This window comes from Moschus berezovskii, chromosome 28 (assembly GCF_049115385.1).
Source record: "Moschus berezovskii isolate FMDL1 chromosome 28, NW_MosBer_1.0, whole genome shotgun sequence".
NCBI lineage: Eukaryota > Metazoa > Chordata > Mammalia > Artiodactyla > Moschidae > Moschus > Moschus berezovskii.
This window is the reverse complement of record NC_142487.1, coordinates 1,552,833-1,574,691: the sequence shown is the minus strand read 5'-3', so window position 1 is coordinate 1,574,691 and position 21,859 is coordinate 1,552,833. Positions and strand designations below refer to the sequence as shown.

The 21,859-nt window shown below is 44.0% G+C and overlaps 1 protein-coding gene across 5 annotated transcripts in view; it reads left to right on the top strand.

Moving 5' to 3' along the window:
* Positions 1 to 21,859, top strand: part of LAMA3 (laminin subunit alpha 3) — a 266,410-nt gene that overhangs the window by 98,427 nt on the left and 146,124 nt on the right. For 4 of the 5 annotated variants that reach the window (XM_055417088.2, XM_088833464.1, XM_088833460.1 and 1 more), the window contains 10 exons: positions 726 to 860; positions 6,119 to 6,256; positions 7,231 to 7,277; positions 8,204 to 8,303; positions 9,012 to 9,064; positions 9,525 to 9,630; positions 10,368 to 10,467; positions 14,131 to 14,287; positions 18,261 to 18,393; positions 20,506 to 20,648. In XM_055417088.2, coding sequence (XP_055273063.2) covers positions 726 to 860; positions 6,119 to 6,256; positions 7,231 to 7,277; positions 8,204 to 8,303; positions 9,012 to 9,064; positions 9,525 to 9,630; positions 10,368 to 10,467; positions 14,131 to 14,287; positions 18,261 to 18,393; positions 20,506 to 20,648 — 1,112 coding nt within the window. Of the gene's footprint in view, positions 1 to 725; positions 861 to 6,118; positions 6,257 to 7,230; positions 7,278 to 8,203; positions 8,304 to 9,011; positions 9,065 to 9,524; positions 9,631 to 10,367; positions 10,468 to 14,130; positions 14,288 to 18,260; positions 18,394 to 20,505; positions 20,649 to 21,859 lie in introns of those variants that run through there. The other variant, XM_088833461.1, reaches the window with a different exon arrangement.

Sequence of the window (21,859 nt, the reverse complement as noted above, 5' to 3'; positions counted from 1 at the left end):
CACTAAGTTGTGTCTAACTCTTTGCCACCCCATGAACTGCAGCAAACCAAGCTTCCCTGTCCTTCACTGTCTCCCAGAGTTTGCTCATGACTGTTGAGTTGGTGATGCTATCTAACAGTCTCATCTGCTGCCCCCTTCTTTTGCCTTCAATCTTTCCCAGCATCAGTCTTTTCCAATGAATTGACTCTCCGCAACAGATAGCCAAAGTATTGGAGTTTCAGCTTCAGCATCAGTCTTTACAAAGAATATTCAGGGTTGATTTCCTTAAGGATTGACTAGTTTGATCTCCTTGCAGTCCAGGGGACTCTCAAGAGTCTTCTCTAACACCACAGTTCAAAAGCATCAATCCTTTGGCCCTCATCCTTCATATCTGTCCATGGCTAGTGGAAAAACCATAGCTTTGACTATATGTACGGTTGTCGGCAAAGTGATGTCTCTGCTTTTTAATACACTGTCTAGGTTTGTCATAATTTTCCTTCCAAGGAGCAAGCATCTTTTAATTTCGAGGCTGCAGTCACTATCTGCAGTGAATTTGGAGCCCAAGAAAATGAAATCTGCTGTTGTTTCCACTTTTTCCCCATCTATTTGCCTTGAAGCGGTGGGACTGGTTATAAACTATAGATAACTCAGAATCTGGGTTTCCGTGGCAGACACCTGGTGAAGGTAGAAACACACAAAGGGACGAAGCCTGGGGAACCCCTCTGAATGCCTCTTCCTCTTCACAGGCTGTGACTGTAACTTGGAAGGTGTTCTCCCTGAAATCTGTGATGCCCAAGGGAGGTGCCTGTGCCGCCCCGGCGTGGGGGGCGCTCGGTGTGACTCCTGCCGCTCGGGTTTCTACTCCTTCCCTATTTGCCAAGGTAAGTGAGCAACGTGAACATAGTGACCGTCAGTCCCCTGAGGTAAGTTTCCTCCTAAGGAAATTCAGAGGCTCCTTTTGGCAGAACTGTGTGGCCGACCGTTCAAATGAATGAGCTGCTGGCTCATATGTGTGTGTTACACGTTACCGTCCTCCTACCCCGGCCGTGTCACCTCACCCTCACCCTTCTTCCTCCCCAGCGGTCAACCCGTGGGCTCTGGTGAGGAGGTGGTACCTGAACAGTGTTTAGGAACCTGCCAGGCAGACAAGGGGGAGGAGGCTGGGGATTCCAGGAAGGAGGACAGCACACGCAAAACCACAATCTCCTCCTTCTCCACTTGGTTTGTCTCTTAGTCTCCCACCCTAGTAAGAGTCACTGAAGGGGCTGGAGGGGGAGAGAGGGAGGAGTCTGGCCCAGGCCCCGAAGCACAGTAGGTGTGCAGTCAGTGATGCGTGTGTGCTAAGTTGCGTCAGTCGTGTCCGACTCTTTGTGACCTGATAGACTGTAGACCGGCATGGTCCTCTGTCCATGGGATTCTCCAGGCAAGAATACTGGAGTGGGTTGCCATTCCCTTCTCCGGGGGTATCTTCCTGACCCTGGGATCAAACCTGGGTCCTCCCCCATTGCAGGCTTCCCCGGTGGCTCAGACAGTAAAGAATCTGCCTGCAATGCAGGAGACCTGGGTTCAGTCCCTGGGTTGGGAAGATCCCCTGGAGAAAGGATATGACTACCCTCTCCAGTATTCTTGCCTGGAGAATCCCATGGACAGATGAGTCTGGCGAGTTACAGTTCATGGGGTCACAAAGGGTCAGACTTGACTGAGCGGCTACACTTTGACTTTTCAGGGACCAATCCCAGAGGAGCTTATGTTAGGAGCTGGCGAGGTTATAAGTAGTGAAGATGAAGTCTGACAAAAAAGGAGGAGAAAGATCAGGGCAGCCTTATTCCTGGTGGTGTGGAGAGGTATGCCGCCAGGTTCGTTCTTCCAGATTTGAGCCATTAGGCTCTGGAAGCCTTTGGGATGCTCTCACATTCTGTTGCCAACAGTCTCCCTTCTCTGGTACTCACTTTTTCTAACAGCTTTTGTGATCTTTTAATTTTTTTTTTCCTTTGGACAGTGTTGAAGCCAGTGGCTGAAGGCCAGACATGCTGAAATCTGAACTTGGTCTAGTGTCAGGGTCTGACCCCGTATTTCAATTTGCGATCTTTCTTAGATGAAGTTGGTTGCTTGACCCATGGAATTTTAGAAGCGAACCAGTGTAGCCACAAATCCTACATCAGAGGGTCCAATATAGTGTAGCCAAAGAATGCTTGTGTGGCTTTGCTCTAACATTGCTTTAAAAATTTTTTTAAATCTTCTTAAAAAGAATCCTAAAACTCTTCCTCATTGTTCTTGCCAACTGCAGCCCAGCATTTATGTTTTGTATTAACTTAATTTGCTCCAGACTTTAAGCGCAAGGCTGTCTCCTTCTCATTTTATTTTGGATTCACTGGAGTGCTTGCAGTTTTCTTGATTGGAGCTGAAAGTTGAATCATTGATGTGAGGCCATGACGAGAATCGTCTCTGTGTATTTCAGTTTTATGTTTGTGTTAATGTCTGGCTCAGCACTTCACCTGCAACCGGAAGACACACCTAGGCTCTTTGTGAACTTGGTCCTTTGGCGGGGGAGGGCGGGAGGCGTTGTGTTCTTTCCATCCTCTCCATCCAGCCTTCCTCCCTTCTTCTCCTTCTTGATTTTTCTTTTCCTCTTCCTTCCTCCTCCTGCTTTTTCCCTCGTGCAATCTGCTAAGTAGCTGCTAGTCAGCACTTAGAGCAGAGACCAGGAGGGTGGGAGTGCAGAGAATGAGGGCCTCCCATGGCTGGCACTGAAGCCCATCACAGTGGAGCTACCCCCAAACCTCAGTGTCTTGGGACCATTGGACTGTTCATTGCCCAGTGAACTGTCCCCATTGGAGTTTGCCATAGTCTTTGGATTGTGGTCACAGGTAGTTCCTTAGAAAAGTTCTATATATATGTTACCAGTGCGTGTCTAACCTCTTCCTGCATGTCAGCATATTCTCACAAATCGGACAAACTGGCCCTGGAAAGAGGCCAGATGCACCAGCGGATGGCAGGTGGCAGTGCAGGGGGAGGTTTCTGACCTGGGATGCCCCTGGGAGAGCCCTCTCCCAGCCTTTCCAAGAGGGAAAACCAAATCCAGAAGGATGGGCCAAGTTCTGTGCAATTGTGCTTTGAACTGGTCCTTCGCTTTACAGCTCAGTGTTTGTCTAGAACATTGAGGCGGTTGGAAGAAGCCTTGGGATTTTCTGTAGGTCTGATCAGTTAGCCAGAGAGGTAGGGGGTGGAATGGAACTGAAATGCTGACTTTGTGGCTCTGGTTGGAGAAGGTGCCAGCCTGCTCTTCCAACAGAAGGAAGAGCTCCAAAATCCTGGTCGTTGAGAGCACCCCTGAAATAATAAGGAGCTCTCTTTCCCCCGCAGTTTACATGTTGTCTGGCAGTGTCACCTCACGCTGTGAGTTTATTCACTGACAGGGAAGAGGGTGGTGTTCCCCAGAGCAGTGCCTCAGACAGCAGTGTTGCAAGATTCAATGTGAAAACACACATCAGTTGAACTACAGGGCTGGACCCGGAAAAGGATTTCAATAGTTGCTTATTCCTTCATTTAATAAATATCTATTTGGCATGTCATAGAGACCAGGACCCTGTATGCAGGTCAAGAAACAATAGTTAGAACCGGACATGTAACAATGGACTGGTCCAAAATTGGGAAAGGAGTATGTCAAGGCTGTATATTGTCACCCTGCTTATTAAACTTATATGCAGAGTACATCAGGTGAAATGCCAGGCTGAGTGAATCCCAAGCTGGAGTCAAGATTGTTGGGTGAAATATCCACAACCTCAGATTTGCAGATGATACCAGTCTAATGGGAGAAAGCAAAGAAGAACTAAAGAGCCTCTTGATGAGGGTGAAAGAGGAGAGTGAGTGGCAGAGGATGAGATGGTTGGATGGCATCATCAACTCGATGGATGTGAGTCTGAGCAAACTCCAGGAGACAGTGAGGGACAGGGAGGCCTGGCGTGCTGCAGTCCATGGGGTTGCAAAGAATCAAACATGACTGAGGGAGTGAACAACAACCAGAAAAAAAGACCAGGACTGTGCTTGAGGCTGGAAGATTTGAGGGGAGCACGGCAGACAGACTCCCTGATTCCTTGTGTTATTTAATATCATCATTTTTAATACTCTTTGAGAATCAAAGTATCTCAAAGCAGAAGCATAGTGAAGAGCAGATGAGAAGAAGAGATTCCAGAAACTCAGAAGGACCTGGATCAAAGCAAAGAGCAGATTTAAAATATTTGCAAAGCCTTGTGGTATTTCCAAGCGTGAGAAACAGGCTGCCAGTGTTGGGTTTCGGATCTGGCAGCTTTCATCGACAAGCTGGATAGAAACCCGAAGTGTGATGCCAGATTGAGTCATTCACGATTTAAAATAACGTACCTGTGTTTAAGGCCGTGTCTTTGTTTTCACCTCTGGAGTGTATCTGCATCTTCCAAGGCTCCCTAGACAACCCCTCTGGTCTTGGGAGGAGTCAGTGTTAATTTCACCCATGTGATGCTGGCTGGAGCTGCCTCCTCTGTTGCTCCAGGCTCCTGTTGCTGCTCCAGCTGCCAGCACTTTGCTCTCTGCATTTTGTTCCTTAAAGGAAGAAGAGCAGAGAGGACCTGTGTCAGGGATCTCCAAAGGGACAGAACGCATAGGATGTGTGTCTGTACAGTAAATCCCCCACCTATGAATGAGTTCCAGCCCCAGAGCACGTTCATTCGACCAACAAAGTAAGCCTAGGTACCCCACTGACACAGTCAGTTACATAGTACTGTACTCTATGCTTAGTTGCTCAGTTGTGTCCGACTCTTTGTGCCCCCGTGGACTGTAGCCCACCGGGCTCCTCTGTCCATGGGGATTCTCCAGGCAAGAATACTGGAGTGGGTTGCCATGCCCTCCTCAGGGGATCTTCCAAACCCAGGGATTGAATCTAGGTCTCCCACATTGCAGGTGAATTCTTAACCATCTGAGCCACCAGGGAAGCCCTTGTACTGTACCGTAATGGGTTTATAATACTTTTCACACCAAGAATACATAAAAAACAAACATGAAAAATAAAGAAAGCACTTTTAACCTTAGAGTACCATACCTTGAAAAGTACAATAGTACAGTACGAGGGCTGGCATACAGGGGCTGGCATCACCTGAACAGGCAAGAAGAGTTGCGGACTGGAGGAGGGAGAGGGGGTGGAGATGAAGGATCGTCAGCAACAGGAGGCGGAGGGCGGGCTGCAGTTTCACTTGTGCCTGTCGTTGGAGGAACACACGTTTGCATCTTTGAAAGCTTGCAACTTGAGGGTTTATATGTAAGGGACCTACTATATCTATAGATATAGATAGATTTATTTTAAGGAATCAGTGCATGTGTTTGTGGGGCTGGTGCATCTAAAATCTGCAGGGCAGATCAGTAGGCTGGAAACCCAGGGAGGGAGGGGGGAGTTGATGCTGCAGCTGGTGTCCACAGGCCGTCTGGAGACGGAATTCCTTCTTCCTCCCAAACCTCATGCTTTTCTCGTATGGCCTTCAACTGATGGGACGAGGCCCACCCAGACTGTTCAGAGTAACCTGCTTTACTTGAGGTCGGTGGACTTAAATGGTCGTCACATCTAACAAAGCACCTTTTCAGCCATACCTGGACTGGTGTTGAGCCAACATCTAAGCCCTACAGCCTAGGCAGCGTGCAAACATAAACCATCACAGAGTCCAAGAATGCTTCCTCAGTCATCTGCCCCTGGGAAGGGGCCTGATCTCTGCAGACAGGCCTAGAGGCATGAATGTGGGGCCTCAGAGGATGCTGGCCTGGATAGCTGAAGAGCTGAATTCTTGTCCTGCTGTCTGATGTGAGCTGACTGAGTGGTACTAGGCCTGTTTCTTCTTCTCTCTTATGTTTAGTTTCTTAGGACCATGTCACTAATTCTCTAGTCCCTCTCCTGGAGTTCTACCCCACTGGATTCTTATCAAGTAGATGCTAATATTATTCCTACTTAAAAAAGGGGAAATTGTGTTTTAGAGCAACGGAGCAATCTGTTTCAGGTTCTAAGTCTGATTAGAGGTGAAGCTGGAACTACCTTTGGGTCTTTCGGGCCCCACCTCCATACTCTTATGCGGGTCCCGGGTGCCCCTCCTGTGAGTCTGACTGAGGTCTTTTCATCCAGCCTGCCAGTGTTCAGCCCTTGGGTCCTACCAGACGCCCTGCAGCCCAGTGACTGGACAGTGCGAGTGCCGGCCAGGGATCACAGGACAGCGGTGCGACAGGTGTCTCTCGGGCGCCTCTGATTTCCCCCACTGCCAAGGTAGGGAAAACCGCAGATGGCTGGAAGGGTGGGCTCCTGTCCAGCTTGTGTGTGTGGCCAGCCTCCCAGAGATGCCTGCAAAGCCTGCCGGACCCATGGCTGGTCACTGCTTCACTTTTGACCCTAATCTGCCTGGTTCTTCCCCTTGTAACATGATATTGACTAAGACAAGAAATTAATTAATTTTAGACATAATTTTAGTATGGGTGGAGAGCAAGGGGGCTGTGATAATGAAAGAAGTAAGTCTTGGTTAACTAAAAAATGTACTTACAAATTCCATAACAGCTAATTGTTAGTTTTTTTAGTCGCTCAGTCGTGTCCATGACTCCATGGACTGTAGCCCACCAGGCTCCTGTGTTCATGGAATTCTTCAGGCAAGAACACTGGAGTGGGTTGCCATGCCCTTCTCCAGGGGATCTTGCCTCAAACTCCAATCTCCTACATTACAGGCAGATTCTTTACCTTCTGAGCCACCAGGGAAGCCCAGCATCAGATTGGACAATTAAAAAAAAAAAAGAAAAAAATCTCTTTGTATAATACTGCCCTCTTCTGGTTAATTCTAAGGATGTTCAAAATTCTAGACTCATTTCCCCAGTCTCCTTTTCGTCATTTAGAAATGAACTTTTAGGAGGAGGCAGGGAAGAGAATCGTTTAGTGACCAAAAGGGTGATTTGGGGAGTAAGGACCATGAAGGCTATTACAGGTGTCTTTTTCTGAATTATTGAGTTGGCCCAGAAGTTCTTTTGCGTTTTACCATAAGATGTTACAGAAAAATGCAAATAAACTTTTTGGCCAACTGAATACATGCAAAGTCCCTGCCACCCATCTATCAAAAAATATAAATATAGATGCACTAGTTTTAAAAACAAGGAAAACTTAAAAAAAAAACCTCGAAACATCAAAACAATGGGACAAATGAACATTAAAACCCCAGACATTTCTATACCATATAACTATTTATACATCATATCCAGGCTCCAGCAATGTCTGTGACCCAGCCGGAACTCTGGACTCCAGTTTGGTAAGTAGAAGATTGTTAAAAGGTTGCAGTTCTAACTATTATTCTGATATATATTTGAGACTGACACATTTGTGAGCTTCCTGAAATTAAAAGTAAATTAAAATAAGACCTGAGGCTGAATTGTTTGAAGAAGCTATTGCTCTTTTTCAAAGTGCATATATGATATTGTAATTTCTTTTGGTCAAAAACAAAAGAATACAGTTTATTTAAACTTTTTGTAGAATTGTAGAGTCCTCGCGTTCCTCTGAAGGCATTACCTCCCTAGAGACTTGCACATAAGCCTGACATACATAATTAAAATTAAGAAAATCAAAAGCCAGTAAACGTTTAATTAAGCTGTCTGTGTGCAGAGTAATTGTAGTCTACTTGATGTTACTCCAAGCATGGTGCTCTGGCATTCTGATTGATTTTCTAAGCACTTTAGACATTAATTTCTTAGCCTCAGAGCCAGGTTCTGGAGGGAAAGAGGGAGAAAGTTCTCTGTCTTCACTGTGGGACTTGATGATGTTTAAGCAAGGAGGTGACTCTTGCATATTATAAACACACTTGTAGATAAATCTAATTTCTACCGAATCTCAGCAAGTTAAATGTTCAGATATTTTCCATTTAGATTTATATCCACGGTGTAACAGAATCCACAGATAATGACAATGTTGTAAATAAAAATCATTAAAATTTTTTCTTATTCTGACATTTTCCAATTTTGTTTTAAGCCCATATATGGATTCTATGTATAACAAGTAAGTAAATAGTAAAACAAAAGTGATTAGCAGATTGTTAAAATCAACCCAGTACTTTCACTCCCCCTGAATATACTTAATTTACTTTTCATGACCAAAATATATTTCTGTGACCAGCTTTTCTCAGAATGCTTGTTTGGGAACCTCTTCATTCTAAGATGTCAGATGATTAATTTTCTTTTAAAGGGCCATTGCCAATGCAAGCTTCATGTTGAAAGTCCTTCGTGTAGCATCTGCAAACCATTGTATTGGAATCTGGCCAAAGAAAACCCCGATGGATGTTCAGGTAAGGTTTCCTGTGTTCAGTGTTTTTAACGTATTGTAACTTCCTCTAAGTTTCTCTACCTCAGTGACTCAACTCACAAAAGAGCTATTGATTTAGTCCATTCAGTTTGTTTGAAATTCTGTATAAATGTTTTGATGTCTCACCCCCCCGACTTTTGGCAGAACTTCTATCATTTTCAAAATTTCAGCAAGGGATTTATATCCTGTTTCCATATGTATCATGTTGTTTGTGATGGCAGCTGCTTGATAAATGGTTTTTCAGCCTTGTTTTTAGAATCCATACTTTCCGGTTTCATTTTATTTTCATTTTATGTTTAGTTGGAAGCCAGGATAGAACTGAAAAACACCAAACTAAAGATAGCTCAGTGGAGTGAATATTTTTCAATAGGGTATATTTTCATGGAAGCATATCAGTAATAACCTTGACCTTAGAATCGATTAAAAATCCCATGATGGTGCAGCTTTTGTCATTTATGAGTGGTCATAAATGAACCAGTACTTCTTGTGGGTAGATGGTATTGATCCAGTTGTTGGGTTCTGCTGAGCCCAGGAAGCAATCCAGTTTTAGGCCTGATGGAAGCAAACTGGAATTCTGTTGGAGCATGCTGGAAAGTCATTGCACCTGCATTATTACTAGTGTGTCCTGTACCTAGAGGCGGAAGTGGCCTTTCTGTAACCTTGGTCCAAGAATGCTCTCTTCTCTTCCCAGAATGCCGATGCCACGTGGCAGGAACCATGAGCGGAATTGGAGAGTGTGGGCAGGTAATGTTGGCCAGTTTTTCCTGGGATGCTGATAGAATATAGTAACAGTTAATTGTGGAATTTCTGCAAGAGGGGGATAGTACCTCTGTAATTGTATAGCATGTGGCTGTCTTCATGGGAGTTTTCAGATCCCGGCTATCCTGCTTCATAGGACAAAACAAGCCAGTTTGAAACCTTAAGATTAGTAAATTCTGTGAAAAAATAGTGAAAGTCGCTCAGTTGTGTCCAACTCTTTGCTACCCCATGGACTGTAGCCCACTAGGCTCCTTTGTCCATGGGATTTCCCAGGCAAGAATATTGGAGTGGGTTGCCATTCCCTTCTCCACAGGATCTTCTCAACCCAGGAGTTGAACCTGGGTCTCCTGCATTGCAGGCGGATTCTTTACCATCTGAGCCACCAGGGAAGTCCAGCAAATTCTGTAATCTCACCAAATTTTGTCATCTGCTCATTGTTCTGCAGTTAGATGGTGACTGTCATTGTAAATCCCATGTTGGTGGCGATTCCTGTGACACATGCGAAGATGGATATTTTGCTTTGGAAAAGAGCAATTACTTTGGGTGTCAAGGTAAATTCTCCTAGGGGTTCCTGTGTAAGGCAAAAATGTTGATGGGCAAAGACTGTCAGAGTAACCTTGCTTCCGAGTTTACTGTCTTCTTGCTAACTTTCTGATAGAATGGGACTAAAAAGTTCTGTCTAGGGACATTGGCCAAAATTCCCTTAAGACGAATAGTAAATTTCATCCAGAGCCACTTCCCCTTGTCTTCTGCCAGCACACTGTTGGGTCAATTATAGAAAATCATAATTGGGGTGCGGGGGAGCCCTTGGGGAGATGTAAATAACATCTTGACTTAGTCATTTTAAAGATAAATTTGAAATATTAAAAAAGTTCACACAAGATAATACCATGTTAAATAATACAATTGCAGGAGTGGTCACCCCACAAGGCCACTCTGATACCTTTCAAGCAGCCTCTCCTTAGCACCTATTGTTTACAACATACTGTGTTGTGAAATCGTGTTTAGCTCCTGGGCTGCTGTCACCTTACGTGGTACAGCAGCGATGGAAGTGGCCTACTAGTGCATCTCCGCTTTTCAGGTGGACTCTTGAGTCAGGGCGGGGGGAGGGGACATGCCATCTTACTCTGGGATTTTCCTACAAATTTCAAACACCTCCTGGATGTAAGATGCGTCCGGGGAAAGAAGGCAACCCAGGCTTCCTGGTTTCCACTCCTCATAGAGGGAGGGAAGGCCTTCAGCCTGGGGATGCTGTGATGGGTGACCCCGGCCGTTTCCCGACTCTCAGGGTGTCGGTGTGACATCGGTGGAGCCATCAGCCCTGTGTGCAGCGGGCCCTCCGGAGTCTGCCAGTGCCGAAAGCACGTCGTGGGGAAGGCCTGCCAGCGGTGAGTCCTCAGGGAGATGCCTTTGTGTTCTGATGTTGTGAAGTGTTTCTCAGAGTCCTGTCTGTGCTGACGGTCTTGGAGAGAGAGAAGCGGTCCCACGGTGAGAGAGCAGGACATGAAGCTGTGCTGTCATTTGCAGTCTAGACACTCGTCTGTGAGTCCAGTTAAAGCAGGAGGTAAAGAGACTTCCCTGGTGGTCCAGTGGTTACAACTTCGCCTTCCAAAGCAGGGGGTATGGGCTCGATCCCTGGTCAGAGAGCTGAGATCCCACATGCCTCACAACCAAAAAAAACCAAAGCATAAAAAACAGAAGCAATATTGTAGCAAATTCAGTAAAGACTTTAAGACAGGTCTACATCAAAAAATAATCTCTTTTTTTAAAAAAGCAGGAGGTATAAAGTTGCTCTAAAATGATGCCACTTTGCAGATCACAGAGTGGCCTCACTGGAAAGTTCCCAGAGGGGCAGAAAGCCAGGTGGGTGAGTCTTGGGCTGGAGGCAGGAGGTGGGTTCCCATGGCTGAACATCCATGTGAACTCCCAGCCTGGAGGAGCCTGGCAGTTGCACCTTCTGCTTCTTTATCAGGACCCATGATTGTGGGGCTTGGGTGCTGCGGGGTAAGACAGCTTTAGGAATGGGAGGAAGTCCCCCATCTCATGCAGAAGAAAATCACAATGAATGGAAGGAGTAAGGGAGCCAAGTGGAAACTGAGGTCCCAGAGGGACTATAGTGGGTATGGTGCACGCAACCTCTGTCCTGATTGTTTAGCAGTTTCTAAATTTACTGAAACCATGATTCATCCATAAGTGTCCCTCTGTGGAGGGAGGAAAAATCTAATTTTTAATATGCTGACTTTGGATCACTTGCTGAAATTCTTGTGACATGCAACTTCTTCTAAATCTCATCTTCACTGTTTCTGCCCTTGTCACCAGGTTAATAAAGAGATCTTTAATGTAGTCAAGTGAACTGTCTTATTTATTGATAGAGTGGAACATCTCTCCTTTTGCTTGATGTTCGCAGCATTTGAGTTCTCAGGCTCAGAGCTGCTCAGCTGTGCTTTCTCCTGCTCTTTCTAAACAAATGGTGGTCCTAGGGGTTCGTAGTAAAATGAGTGTGAAGAAGGGCACATCTGTAGTTTTGTCTTCCCATAGACCAGCAAGGCTCACGATGGGACAGAGGAACTTTGTGAATTGGCTCAGAGACATTTTCCACCCATGTTTTGCCTCTTTCCTCCCTCCTGTTGATAAAGGGAGCTTTCCCCCTATTTAACCAGCATGAGTGTTTTCTCCTTCCTGCTATGTAGGTGACTGGCTAATTTGGAAGTTGAAGTAATGCGTCAGAATAAATTACCCAAATTATCCTGAGGCCAAAATACTGACGTTACAGTCAATACATATATACATGTGTTGTGTTGTGTTAAGTCACTTCAGTTGTGTCCAACTCTTTGCAACCCTGTGGACTCTAACCCACCAGTCTTCTCTGTCCATGGGATTCTCCAGGCAAGAATACTGGAGTGGGTTGCCTTGCCCTCCTCCAGGGAATCTTCTTGATGGACGGATCAAACCCACATCTCTTATGTCTCCTGCATTGGCAGGCGAGTCCTTTACCACAAGCACCACCTGGAAAGCTCCACATATATACCTATGGGATTTAAATTGTCCTTTGATTTAGTAGTGAATAATACTGAAATGAAAGGTTAGCAAACCAGAAATGTAGATGCCACACCACCTTTCTTGCGGGTTGATAAATCTTGCATCTTTTTGCCCTCAGTTCCTCCAAATGTTTGTTTATAATTTGCATTTTTAGTTTTCCCTACAAGTTTAGAAAGCATTCACATACACTTTGTTTTCTGAAGTTTTTGTGATACGGTAATATGTATTCATTGTAAATTTTTAAGGAGTACCTGAAAGTACAAAGGCAAAGGGAATCTTCATTCTCCCACCCAGAGATACCACCTTTTAATATTTTTTTTGTATATTTTCTGGGATTTTTCTATGAATAAAAATTAGTATTGAATTTGTTTCATGTAATTTATATCATGAACATTTTCCATTATAATTAAGTAGTGTTAAAATATTAATGGCTACATAATATTTTTAAATTTATTTGATTATTTCATAATTGTATATTTGTGTTGTTTCCAAGTTTTTCACTATTATAGACATTCTTTTATGTTCATTTTTAACCCTACAAAATCATTCTTTAGAAAATAGTCCCCAAGGTAGAATTACTAGGGTCAATGAGAATGAACATTTTTAGGACTCTTAATAAATTAGCTCCAGAGAAATTGTAAGCACTCCTAATTCTACTTGCAGTATAGGAGCAGACCTTTTATTCTCTTTGATTAATTGGTCTTTATGGTTTTAAATCCATCAACACCTATTAGCTTGGGACTGGATTGTTAAAATCTACTGTTCTGAAGGACTTAAAGTTGTTTGAATATAGAATGTCACAGAAGGTTTAGAATATTTCGGTTTTGTTTTTTAACTTTTCTCACGTGGCATGTGGAATCTTATTTCCTCAATCAGGGGTGGAATCCGTACCCCCTGCAATGGAAGTGTGGAGTCTTAACCACTGGACTACCAGGGAAGTCCTGGGTTAGAATAATTTTGATCCTTCTCTGTGGTTACCAATATTGGACTCCTCAGTCCATTTATAGGCATACAGTAAGAGGAGACAAGGCATAGAAAGTCATTCTAATGATCAAAACATATATGTGTATATAGAGAAAATGTATTTAACTTCTAATCTTAGCTTAGGAAAGTATTTGTCATAATGTAATATGTCCGGGAGTTGGTGATGGACAGGGAGGCCTGGCGTGCTGTGATTCACGGGATCGCAAAGAGTCGGACACGACTGAGCGACTGGACTGAACTGAACTGAATATGTATTCATGGTAAAACTTCACTGTTGTGTTCACTATTATATCTATGCTGCTTAGCAACAGTGCTTGGCAAAGACATTCAGTTCAGTTTAGTTCAGTCTCTCAGATGTGTCCGACTCTTTGCGACCCCATGAACCACAGCACGCCAGGCCTCCCTGTCCATCACCAACTCCCAGAATTTACCCAAACTTATGTTCATTGAGTCAGTGATGCCATCCAACCATCTCATCCTCTGTCGTTCCCTTCTCCTCCCGCCCTCAATCTTTCCCAGCATCAGGGTCTTTTTAAATGAGTTAGCTCTTTGCATCAGGTGGCCAAAGTGTTGGAGTTTCAGCTTCAACATCAGTCCTTCCAATGAACACCCAGGACTGATCTCCTTTAGGATGGGCTGGTTGGATCTCTTTGCAGAGACATTAATATTTATGTAATCAATGAATATGAGTAAATAAATGAATGAATTTGTAGCAAATAACCCAGTTTGACTTTGCTAAATGGTTGGTAACCATTTAGAACATTTCAGAGAATGCTGTCACTGGGTTGTTCTTAATTATTTTCTCTAACTGGAATGAGTAGGAGTTGGATGTATTTTTTGTGAATGTTTACGTGAGTTAAAGCAATAATTTAGAGAAAAAGCAGAGGGCCTCTCTCCCTTTTCTGTATTTAATGTGTTCTGTTAATTATGGGAAGTTCTTTTAGTGCCACCTACTGGGATTAAAGGATATTTGGGTTATCAATGAACCTCACTTCACTATATGCTTGTTTACTTTTTCTTTGTAAAAGGCCTGAAAACAACTACTATTTTCCGGATTTGCATCACATGAGGTACGAGATTGAAGATGGCACTACACCCAGTGGAAGAGCACTTCGGTTTGGATTTGATCCTCTGGAATTTCCAGAGTTCAGCTGGAGGGGGTACGCTCAGATGACTCCGGTGCAGGTAAGCAGCCAAGGGGACCCACCTCAGGGCAGAGCCACCCAGGCGTTCGCCCACAGCTCTCTCAGTGGGTCCCCCAAAAGGTGGACTCTCCCCAAAACTGACTCCAGGATTCTTGTTCTTCGGAGTATGCATGGGGCTCGGGCTAAGGTTGGATTTTATATTAAGTGTATATATCAATTTCACAGCTTTAATTTGGTCACCAAATCAGAAAATGAAGCAATTAAAGATGGTGTTTATCCCTGAAGACTTTTTAAAAAATTATATAACTTTTAAATTTCAACATAATAAAAATAATTATTAAAGGTAACACAGACTATTGTCTAAAAAGTTTACAGCACATACAAAGGTAAGAGAAAAGCCACAAGTGAGAAAGGTTTTCTCCAACACTATAAAAAAACACGAAATCATCAAATAAAAATAAACAATGTACAAAATTAGCAATGTATGAGGAGATAATCCCTTAAAGCAAAAAAATTTTCACAAACTTGCTCCTCTTTATTCTGACTATATAAATTTGCTGCTGCTGCTGCTGCTGCTAAGTCGCTTCAGTTGTGTCCGACTCTGTGCGACCCCATAGACGGCAGCCTACCAGGCTCCGCCGTCCCTGGGTTTCTCCAGGCAAGAACACTGGAGTGGGTTGCCATTTCCTTCTCCAATGCATGAAAGTGAAAAGTGAAAGTAAAGTCCCTCAGTTGTGTCCGACTCTTCGCAACCCCGTGGACTGAAGCCTACCAGGCTTCTCCGTTCATGGGATTTTCCAGGCAAGAGTTAGGTGATACTAAACATAAATTATGTCCTATTGTGTGTCTAATATGTTGACTGCCAGCTCCATTCTTTTTATAAGAAGTTTCCCAGGGACTTCCCTGAAAGTCCAGTGATTAAGACACTGCACTTCCACTGCAGGGGTTTGATCCTTGGTCGGGGAACTAAGATCCTGCATGCTTTAAGGTGTGGCAAAAAAAAATTTTTTTTAATTAAAAAGAAGTTTCCCAAATGAGATTAGGCTCTGTTTTAACATGAGAGGCCTTTTTCTTTAAAGCCATGTGTGGAGAATAAAAATGAGTTGACAAATAATGCTGATAAAACCTGTATTGCTGATTTTTGACCAATACTTAAAAAAAATTTTTTTTAACTCTGAATTACTATATGAACATAAACTAAGATAAAGGAGGAGTTGTAGTCAGTGCTATTCCGTTTTTCTTTCCATATTTCTCCTTTCCTTCAGTCCTCTCTGCTGTCTCCATTTCTTTTGGCTTTGCAGTGGAATAACTAAGGAATTTACACATTACTGTTTGCCTTTGGAATTTATACTACATTTGTAACAACATTTCTGTATACTCATTAAGTAGCTTTGTTGTTAGAATTTCTCTTTGAGGTTGTTCTCTGTAAGCTGTTGCTTAGTGGAGAAATTGAGAATAAAGAGGCAAGTTGATGATAATGGTAAGTCAGTATGTGTTGCAACCAGGAGTTCGCAAGCCACAGCTGAAGTTCCCGTGTGCCTCAACTAAGACCAGACAAAACTAGATAGGTAGATAGATAAAATAGCTTAAAAAATCAGACAGCTCTTAGAGAAACAGGGATGGGCTCACAATTCCCTCGGAGCCCTCATTGACTCTAATGTTGCTACTCGCCTGGCAAAGTCCCCTATCTAGTTTGCCTTTCCTTAACAGTACCTAGCAATCTTAGACACTTCACTGCTTACTGTTTTCCCCAAACATAGCAATTCTTTGGTTCCCTCCTCTAACTCCATTGTTCAGAAACAGGCAGTGAGTTCCACTGGGTCATAATAGGATTTGAGTGGAGTGACTGAGAGCCCAGTTAAGGTATATACCTCCTCCCAGGTATTTGCAGTTTGAAAGAATAGCTGGTTAACACAAAAGAATGAATTTCTAATGATGGATTTTTCTGTTAGTATTTTTAGTCAGAGAACTTGGGTGGTGTTGCCTGGAATCACCACTTACTTTACTCTGCCCTTAATACATTCTTGCATTATTATTTTTCAATGTGGAATTAACCCTTAAAGATGTGAAAGTGTTAATCCCTCACTCATGTCCGACTCTTTGGGACCTCACAGACTGTAGCTCACCAGGGTCTTCTGTCCATGGGATTCTCCAGGCAAGAATCCTGGAGTGGGTTGCCATTTTCTTCTCCAGGGAATCTTCCTGACCCAGGGATCAAACCTGGGTCTCCTGCATTGCAGGCAGATTCTTTACCATCTGAGCCACCAGGGAAGCCCTAGAATCAACCCTTAAAGATGAATTACATCAAATTGTGAAGGCCATGGAGATCCTCAGGGTGGGTTGGCTGCCACTCCTTCTCCCAGAGCAAGGGATTCTACTTAGCCCCAGTCTTTGCTGTCATTGATGTCTCATTCAACAAAAATCCCCTTCATTTCAACCAAAGGAGCTGAAGGAAAGGCCTAAAGAACTACTGATTTAGAAATTTCCATGTTACATGAACTTTCCTTGGTATGCACCTAGATCCAGACATGTGGTTTGTGGTTCAGAATTGAAGTTCTAGACTCTCCTGGATGTGAGAGTTGGACTGTGAAGAAAGCTGATCGCCGAAGAATTGATGCTTTTGAACTGTGGTGCTGGAGAAGACTCTTGAGAGCCCCTTGGACTGCAAGGAGATCCAACCAGTCCATTCTAAAGGAGATCAATCCTGGGTGTTCATTGGAAGGACTGATGCTAAAGCTGAAACTGCAATACTTTGGCCACCTCATGAGATGAGTTGACTCACTGGAAAAGAGTCTGATGCTGGGAAAGCTTGGGGGCGGGAGGAGAAGGGGATGACAGAGAATGAGATGGCTGGATGGCATCACTGACTCTGTGGACATGAATTTGAGTGAACTCCGGGAGTTGGTGATGGACAGGGAGGCCTGGCGTGCTGTGATTCATGGGGTCGTGGAGAGTCGGACATGACTGAGTGACTGAAGAAGAAGAAGACTCTCCTTCAAGGTCATGGGCACAGCAACACTTACACAGCATTGTATGAAGACCCGGGACCTGGGGACCAGCAGAACTCCCTGTCCCCAGCAGAGAGATCACGTTTTTCTCTGATAGGGATTGAGATAAATTCCATATTATTTAGCAGGTGTATTTTAATTACCTCCAGATCTCATCACTGATGTATTTGGGGTCTTATAACCTCTCCTTGGGCTTCCTTGCTGGCTCAGATGGTACAGAATCTGTCTGCAATTCAGGGGATCTGGGTTTGATCCCTGGGTCTGGAAGATCCCCTGGAGAAGAGGGTGGCTACCCAGTTCAGTATTCATGCCTGGAACATCCCATGGATAGAGGAGCCTGGTGGGCTCCAGCCCACGGGCTCACAAAGAGTCAGACACGACTGAGCAACTAACACTCACTTTTTCACAACCTCTCCTTAGCCTCCACTGGTTTCTGTGACTGTTTCAAGTGTTATGTATGTGAAGTCGACTGTGGAGCTGTCTCTCCTGGCGGGGCTGGTGGTGTTCTCTAATACACTTTCTTTTCCTGCTCTTCTGTCTTCTTATTTCTCCCAGCCAGTGGTGGTTGCCCCTGTCATTGTGGCTTTTCCTAAACTAATTCATCTAACCTTCCGCTCTGTAGGCCTGATTGCTAAAAGGTCAAAAGAGGAGCTTGGTTGCTGAGGGGAGTGTATTTTCACTGTGACTTTAATTGTAAGTGATTTTAATTGATTGGCTGACTTGCCTGTTTTCATCTTTCACAGAGTTAGTCACTTGGTGCTTGCTGAGTGGGTGTGCCTGTGGTGTTATTTGAGCATGTGTGTATGTGTTTGAGTGTGTGTGTATGTGTTTGAGCGTGTGTGTATGTGTTTGAGCGTGTGTGTATGTGTTTGAGCGTGTGTGTATGTGTTTGAGTGTGTGTAGTGAAGCCCAGTAGTGAAACTTTTGAATAAAGTCACTGTTTGGCTAACATTTCTTTTAACCAGTTGCCTCTTCTATTCTTGGTGGGGTTTTGGTATTTTTCAGAATGAAGTAAGAATCAAGTTAAATGTGGGGAAGTCAAGTCTCTCCTTGTTTCATGTTGTTCTAAGATATATGAACCCTGGAACTGAAGCAGTATCTGGTCGTATAACTATTTATCCATCCTTGGCTAAGGCAGGTAAGTAAATTTTCAAGCTGCTTTTGGGTGAAGTAATTTATTAGTGAAACATTTTCTCCAATTTTCACAAAGTTGATCTCTTCAGGAAACATGAAGACTGTAAGGATTGGGACCCTTATGCTCTGTCCTTTGTACCTTTTCTGTCTCTAAACGCTCTGCATGTTTAAGTTGTGCTGTTAAATTTGTTGTTAACTGTCATTTAAAAAATCAGTATAACAGTCTGTGTACCCTGGCTGAACCCCATGGGTTATCACATCACCACAGGGTGAAACTAATTTATAGCTCGTTCAGGTAAATTGGGTGTCAATTCGCAGAGTTACTTGAGAGGCCTTGGCCTCCTGCCCTAAATTCTCCCATTGTTTCAGGCAAACCAGGTAATTCAAGGAGAAAGGGGTGAGGGTAGGAATTTTTAAGACAAATGTGGTAGGGACTTCCCTGGCGGTCCAGTGGTTAAAACTCTGTGCTTCCACTACAGGGGGCAGGGGTTCAATCCCTGGTCAGGAAACTAAGATCCCACATGCAGTGGGGCATGGCCAAAATGTAAATAAATAAATGCTTTAAAAAGGATGAATGTGGCAAAACATGAAGCCCAAGAGGGCTGCGGAGAGGAGCATGCCAATCTCATTTAGGGGTGAGAGATTCCTGAGGACAGAGGAGGGGCCCAGTCAGAGGGCAGATCTCACCACAGTCAGAGATGAGGCCTGAACATCTGTTCTGCAGGGGGTGAGGGCTTCTCTCGGTCCTGGAAACAGATTCCAGGAATATACTAGTATGAATTCCACAGGGACACAAAATGGCACCAGTGGAAACCTAATTTAGGATGGAAATTTAAGTGTCTTCATTGAGTATCCACGACAAATTGAGACTTGGGGTAAGAAATGATGTTCCTGTGTTGTGTCACTCAAGCTTGTAAGGTTGGCGGTTTGATTTGTTGTTGTTTAATTGCTACATCTTGTCCAACTCTTTGCGACCCCATAGACATTAGCGCATCAATCTCCTCTGTCCATGAAATTCTCCTGGCAAGAATACTGGAGTGGGTTGCCATTTCCTTCTCCAGGGGATCTTCTCCACCCAGGGATGGAACCCGTGTTCCCTCCATTGGCAGGCTGTTGTTTACCACTGAGCCACCAGGGAAGCCCAGAGGTTGATTCAGGGTAACTAATAGGATGAATTGACAAGCTTGCTTTATTATTTCAAGAAGGCTTCAGCATCCATTTCCTCACATGGTGAGAATTTTGAGAACTGAAGAGGGCTGAGGAGGAAACAGCTGAGAGGTGTAGTAAACTTTCTAAGCACACAGCTGATCTCTGTGGACACGTCCCAGTCTTCAGACCCCAAACTCTTATGGACCCACTGCCTTCCCAGTGAAAGCGTCATCAGCAGTTTGTTCTCCGTTAACTCCGTTAGAATCCGCTGCAGCTTGTTTTCTTGTGCTTTGGGACACCTTTCCTAAGCCCCCACGTCTGAGTCAGGAGCCCAGTTGTATGTTCTTTAGTGACCTGCGCTGCTTCCCAGGTGGCGCTAGTGGTAAAGAACCCGCCTGCCAATGCAGGAGACTTTGAGACACAGATTTCATTCTTGGGTCAGGAACACGCCCTAGAGGAGGGCATGGCAACCCACTCCATTATTCTGACCTGGAGAATCCCGTGGACAGAGGAGCCTGGTGGGCTACAGTCTATGGGATCGCAGAAAGTCAGACGCAACTGAGCAGTTGAGCACACATCAATAGAAATTTTAAAAATTCAATTACATATAAAGAAAAGGAAAAATAGTTTAATATCTATGTAATATATTGAATACTTACTATGTGCAACAAACTTTTCTAAGCAGTTTGCATGTCTTCATATATTTAATAAATTTTAAAATGACTCACAATCGCAGCATAGATAGCCACTGCTAATATCTTATCAATATGTTGCTAGTCTGTTTTAAATACATAGGCATATGCATTCATGCTGTTGCTGAAGATAAGATCAGTAAATCTGATCAGTTCATATGATCAGTGAAGCATCTGAAAGTTTCTCAGATGTAAACTGTTTTAAGTTGAATATCTAAAATCAGAACACTGACTGCTCAAAAGATGCCCTAAGCAATTCTTTTCATTTCTGATAGGTGCTGCTCAAAGCAAAGAGATCATATTCCAGCCGAGTAAGGAGCCTGCCTTTGTCACCGTACCTGGAAATGGTTTTGCAGACCCGTTTTCAATTGTACCAGGGACGTGGATTGCTTGCATTAAGGTGGAGGGAGTCCTGCTGGTAAGAGGGGGTTCTGAGTGGTGATTCTTCCCGTCTTAGAGATGGTCCATCCATAGTGACCACAGTGAGCAGAAGACAGAAGAATCATAGCTGATTCCCTTTTAGATATAGGAACCTGTGGTGACATTTGTCCTTACATGGAGTAACAACATACGTGGTTTGGTCGCTAAGTCCTGTCTGACTCTTTTGTGATTCCATGGACTGCAGCCTGCCAGGCTCCTCTGTCCATGGGATTTGGCAGGCAAGAATACTGGAGTGGGTTGCCAGTCCCTTCTCCAGTGGAATTACCCAACCCAGGGATCGAGCCTGCATCTCCTGCACTGGCACTGAGACACCAGGGAAGCCCAGGCATAATAATATGGGAAACAAAATAGATTTTATAGTCTTCCAGGTAGTCTCTTATAGACAAAAAAAAAATTGAACTCAGGAAATTTTAACAGTATCAAAATAAATGTAAAACCTTGATGAGCCTATCTCCCAGCCTTTCAAAAATTTCTTTGGGATTTTTCATCATGAATCAGAAGGGTGATAAAAAAGATAACCTCTCTGGGAATCGTGCAGAAAGAATCAGAATGAGCTAGAGGAAGAGAAGATGCTAAAATCAGTGCAGTTCTTGGTGGTGAAAAGAGAAGGGAGAGACAAAGAGCCAGTGCCTCTCCGTGACAGGCTTCCTGTGTCCTTCTGCCTTGACTGTGGTAATAGCATCACCAGATTATCTTGGACAAAAAACTCTTTACCAGGGGAAGGGCCATATCCTTGCACTTTAATAGACTTGCCAGAGAGGCCATGGATGAAGCCTGCCTTCTCAGAGAGGCCAGGGATGAAGCCTGCCTTTTCAGAGAGGCCAGGGATGAAGCCTGCCTTCTCAGATCTCTGCTTTGATGTCTGCTTTTGCTTATAGCAAGGTCTTTTCAAAACTGTCTTTGGTAGTTCTTGGTTTCATGTGCTCAGATTGGAAAAAGTAAAGCTTTTCCATCTGGCTCAACTCTTGATTGGCTAAATGAACAGATCTCAGGCAAGTTCTTTAACCCCAAGCCTGCCCCATACAATAGGGACCATGCTTATCCATATGGTCCTTTCCAAATCTAGGATCTTATCAACAGAATGTGAAGGTTTAAGCGGTCCCTGCCTTTCTTGTGCTTCTTAGTAGAAAGCTTTGTTGCTTTACTAAAGTTTAAGGATGTTTCACATATGTAGAAATGAGGAGGAAA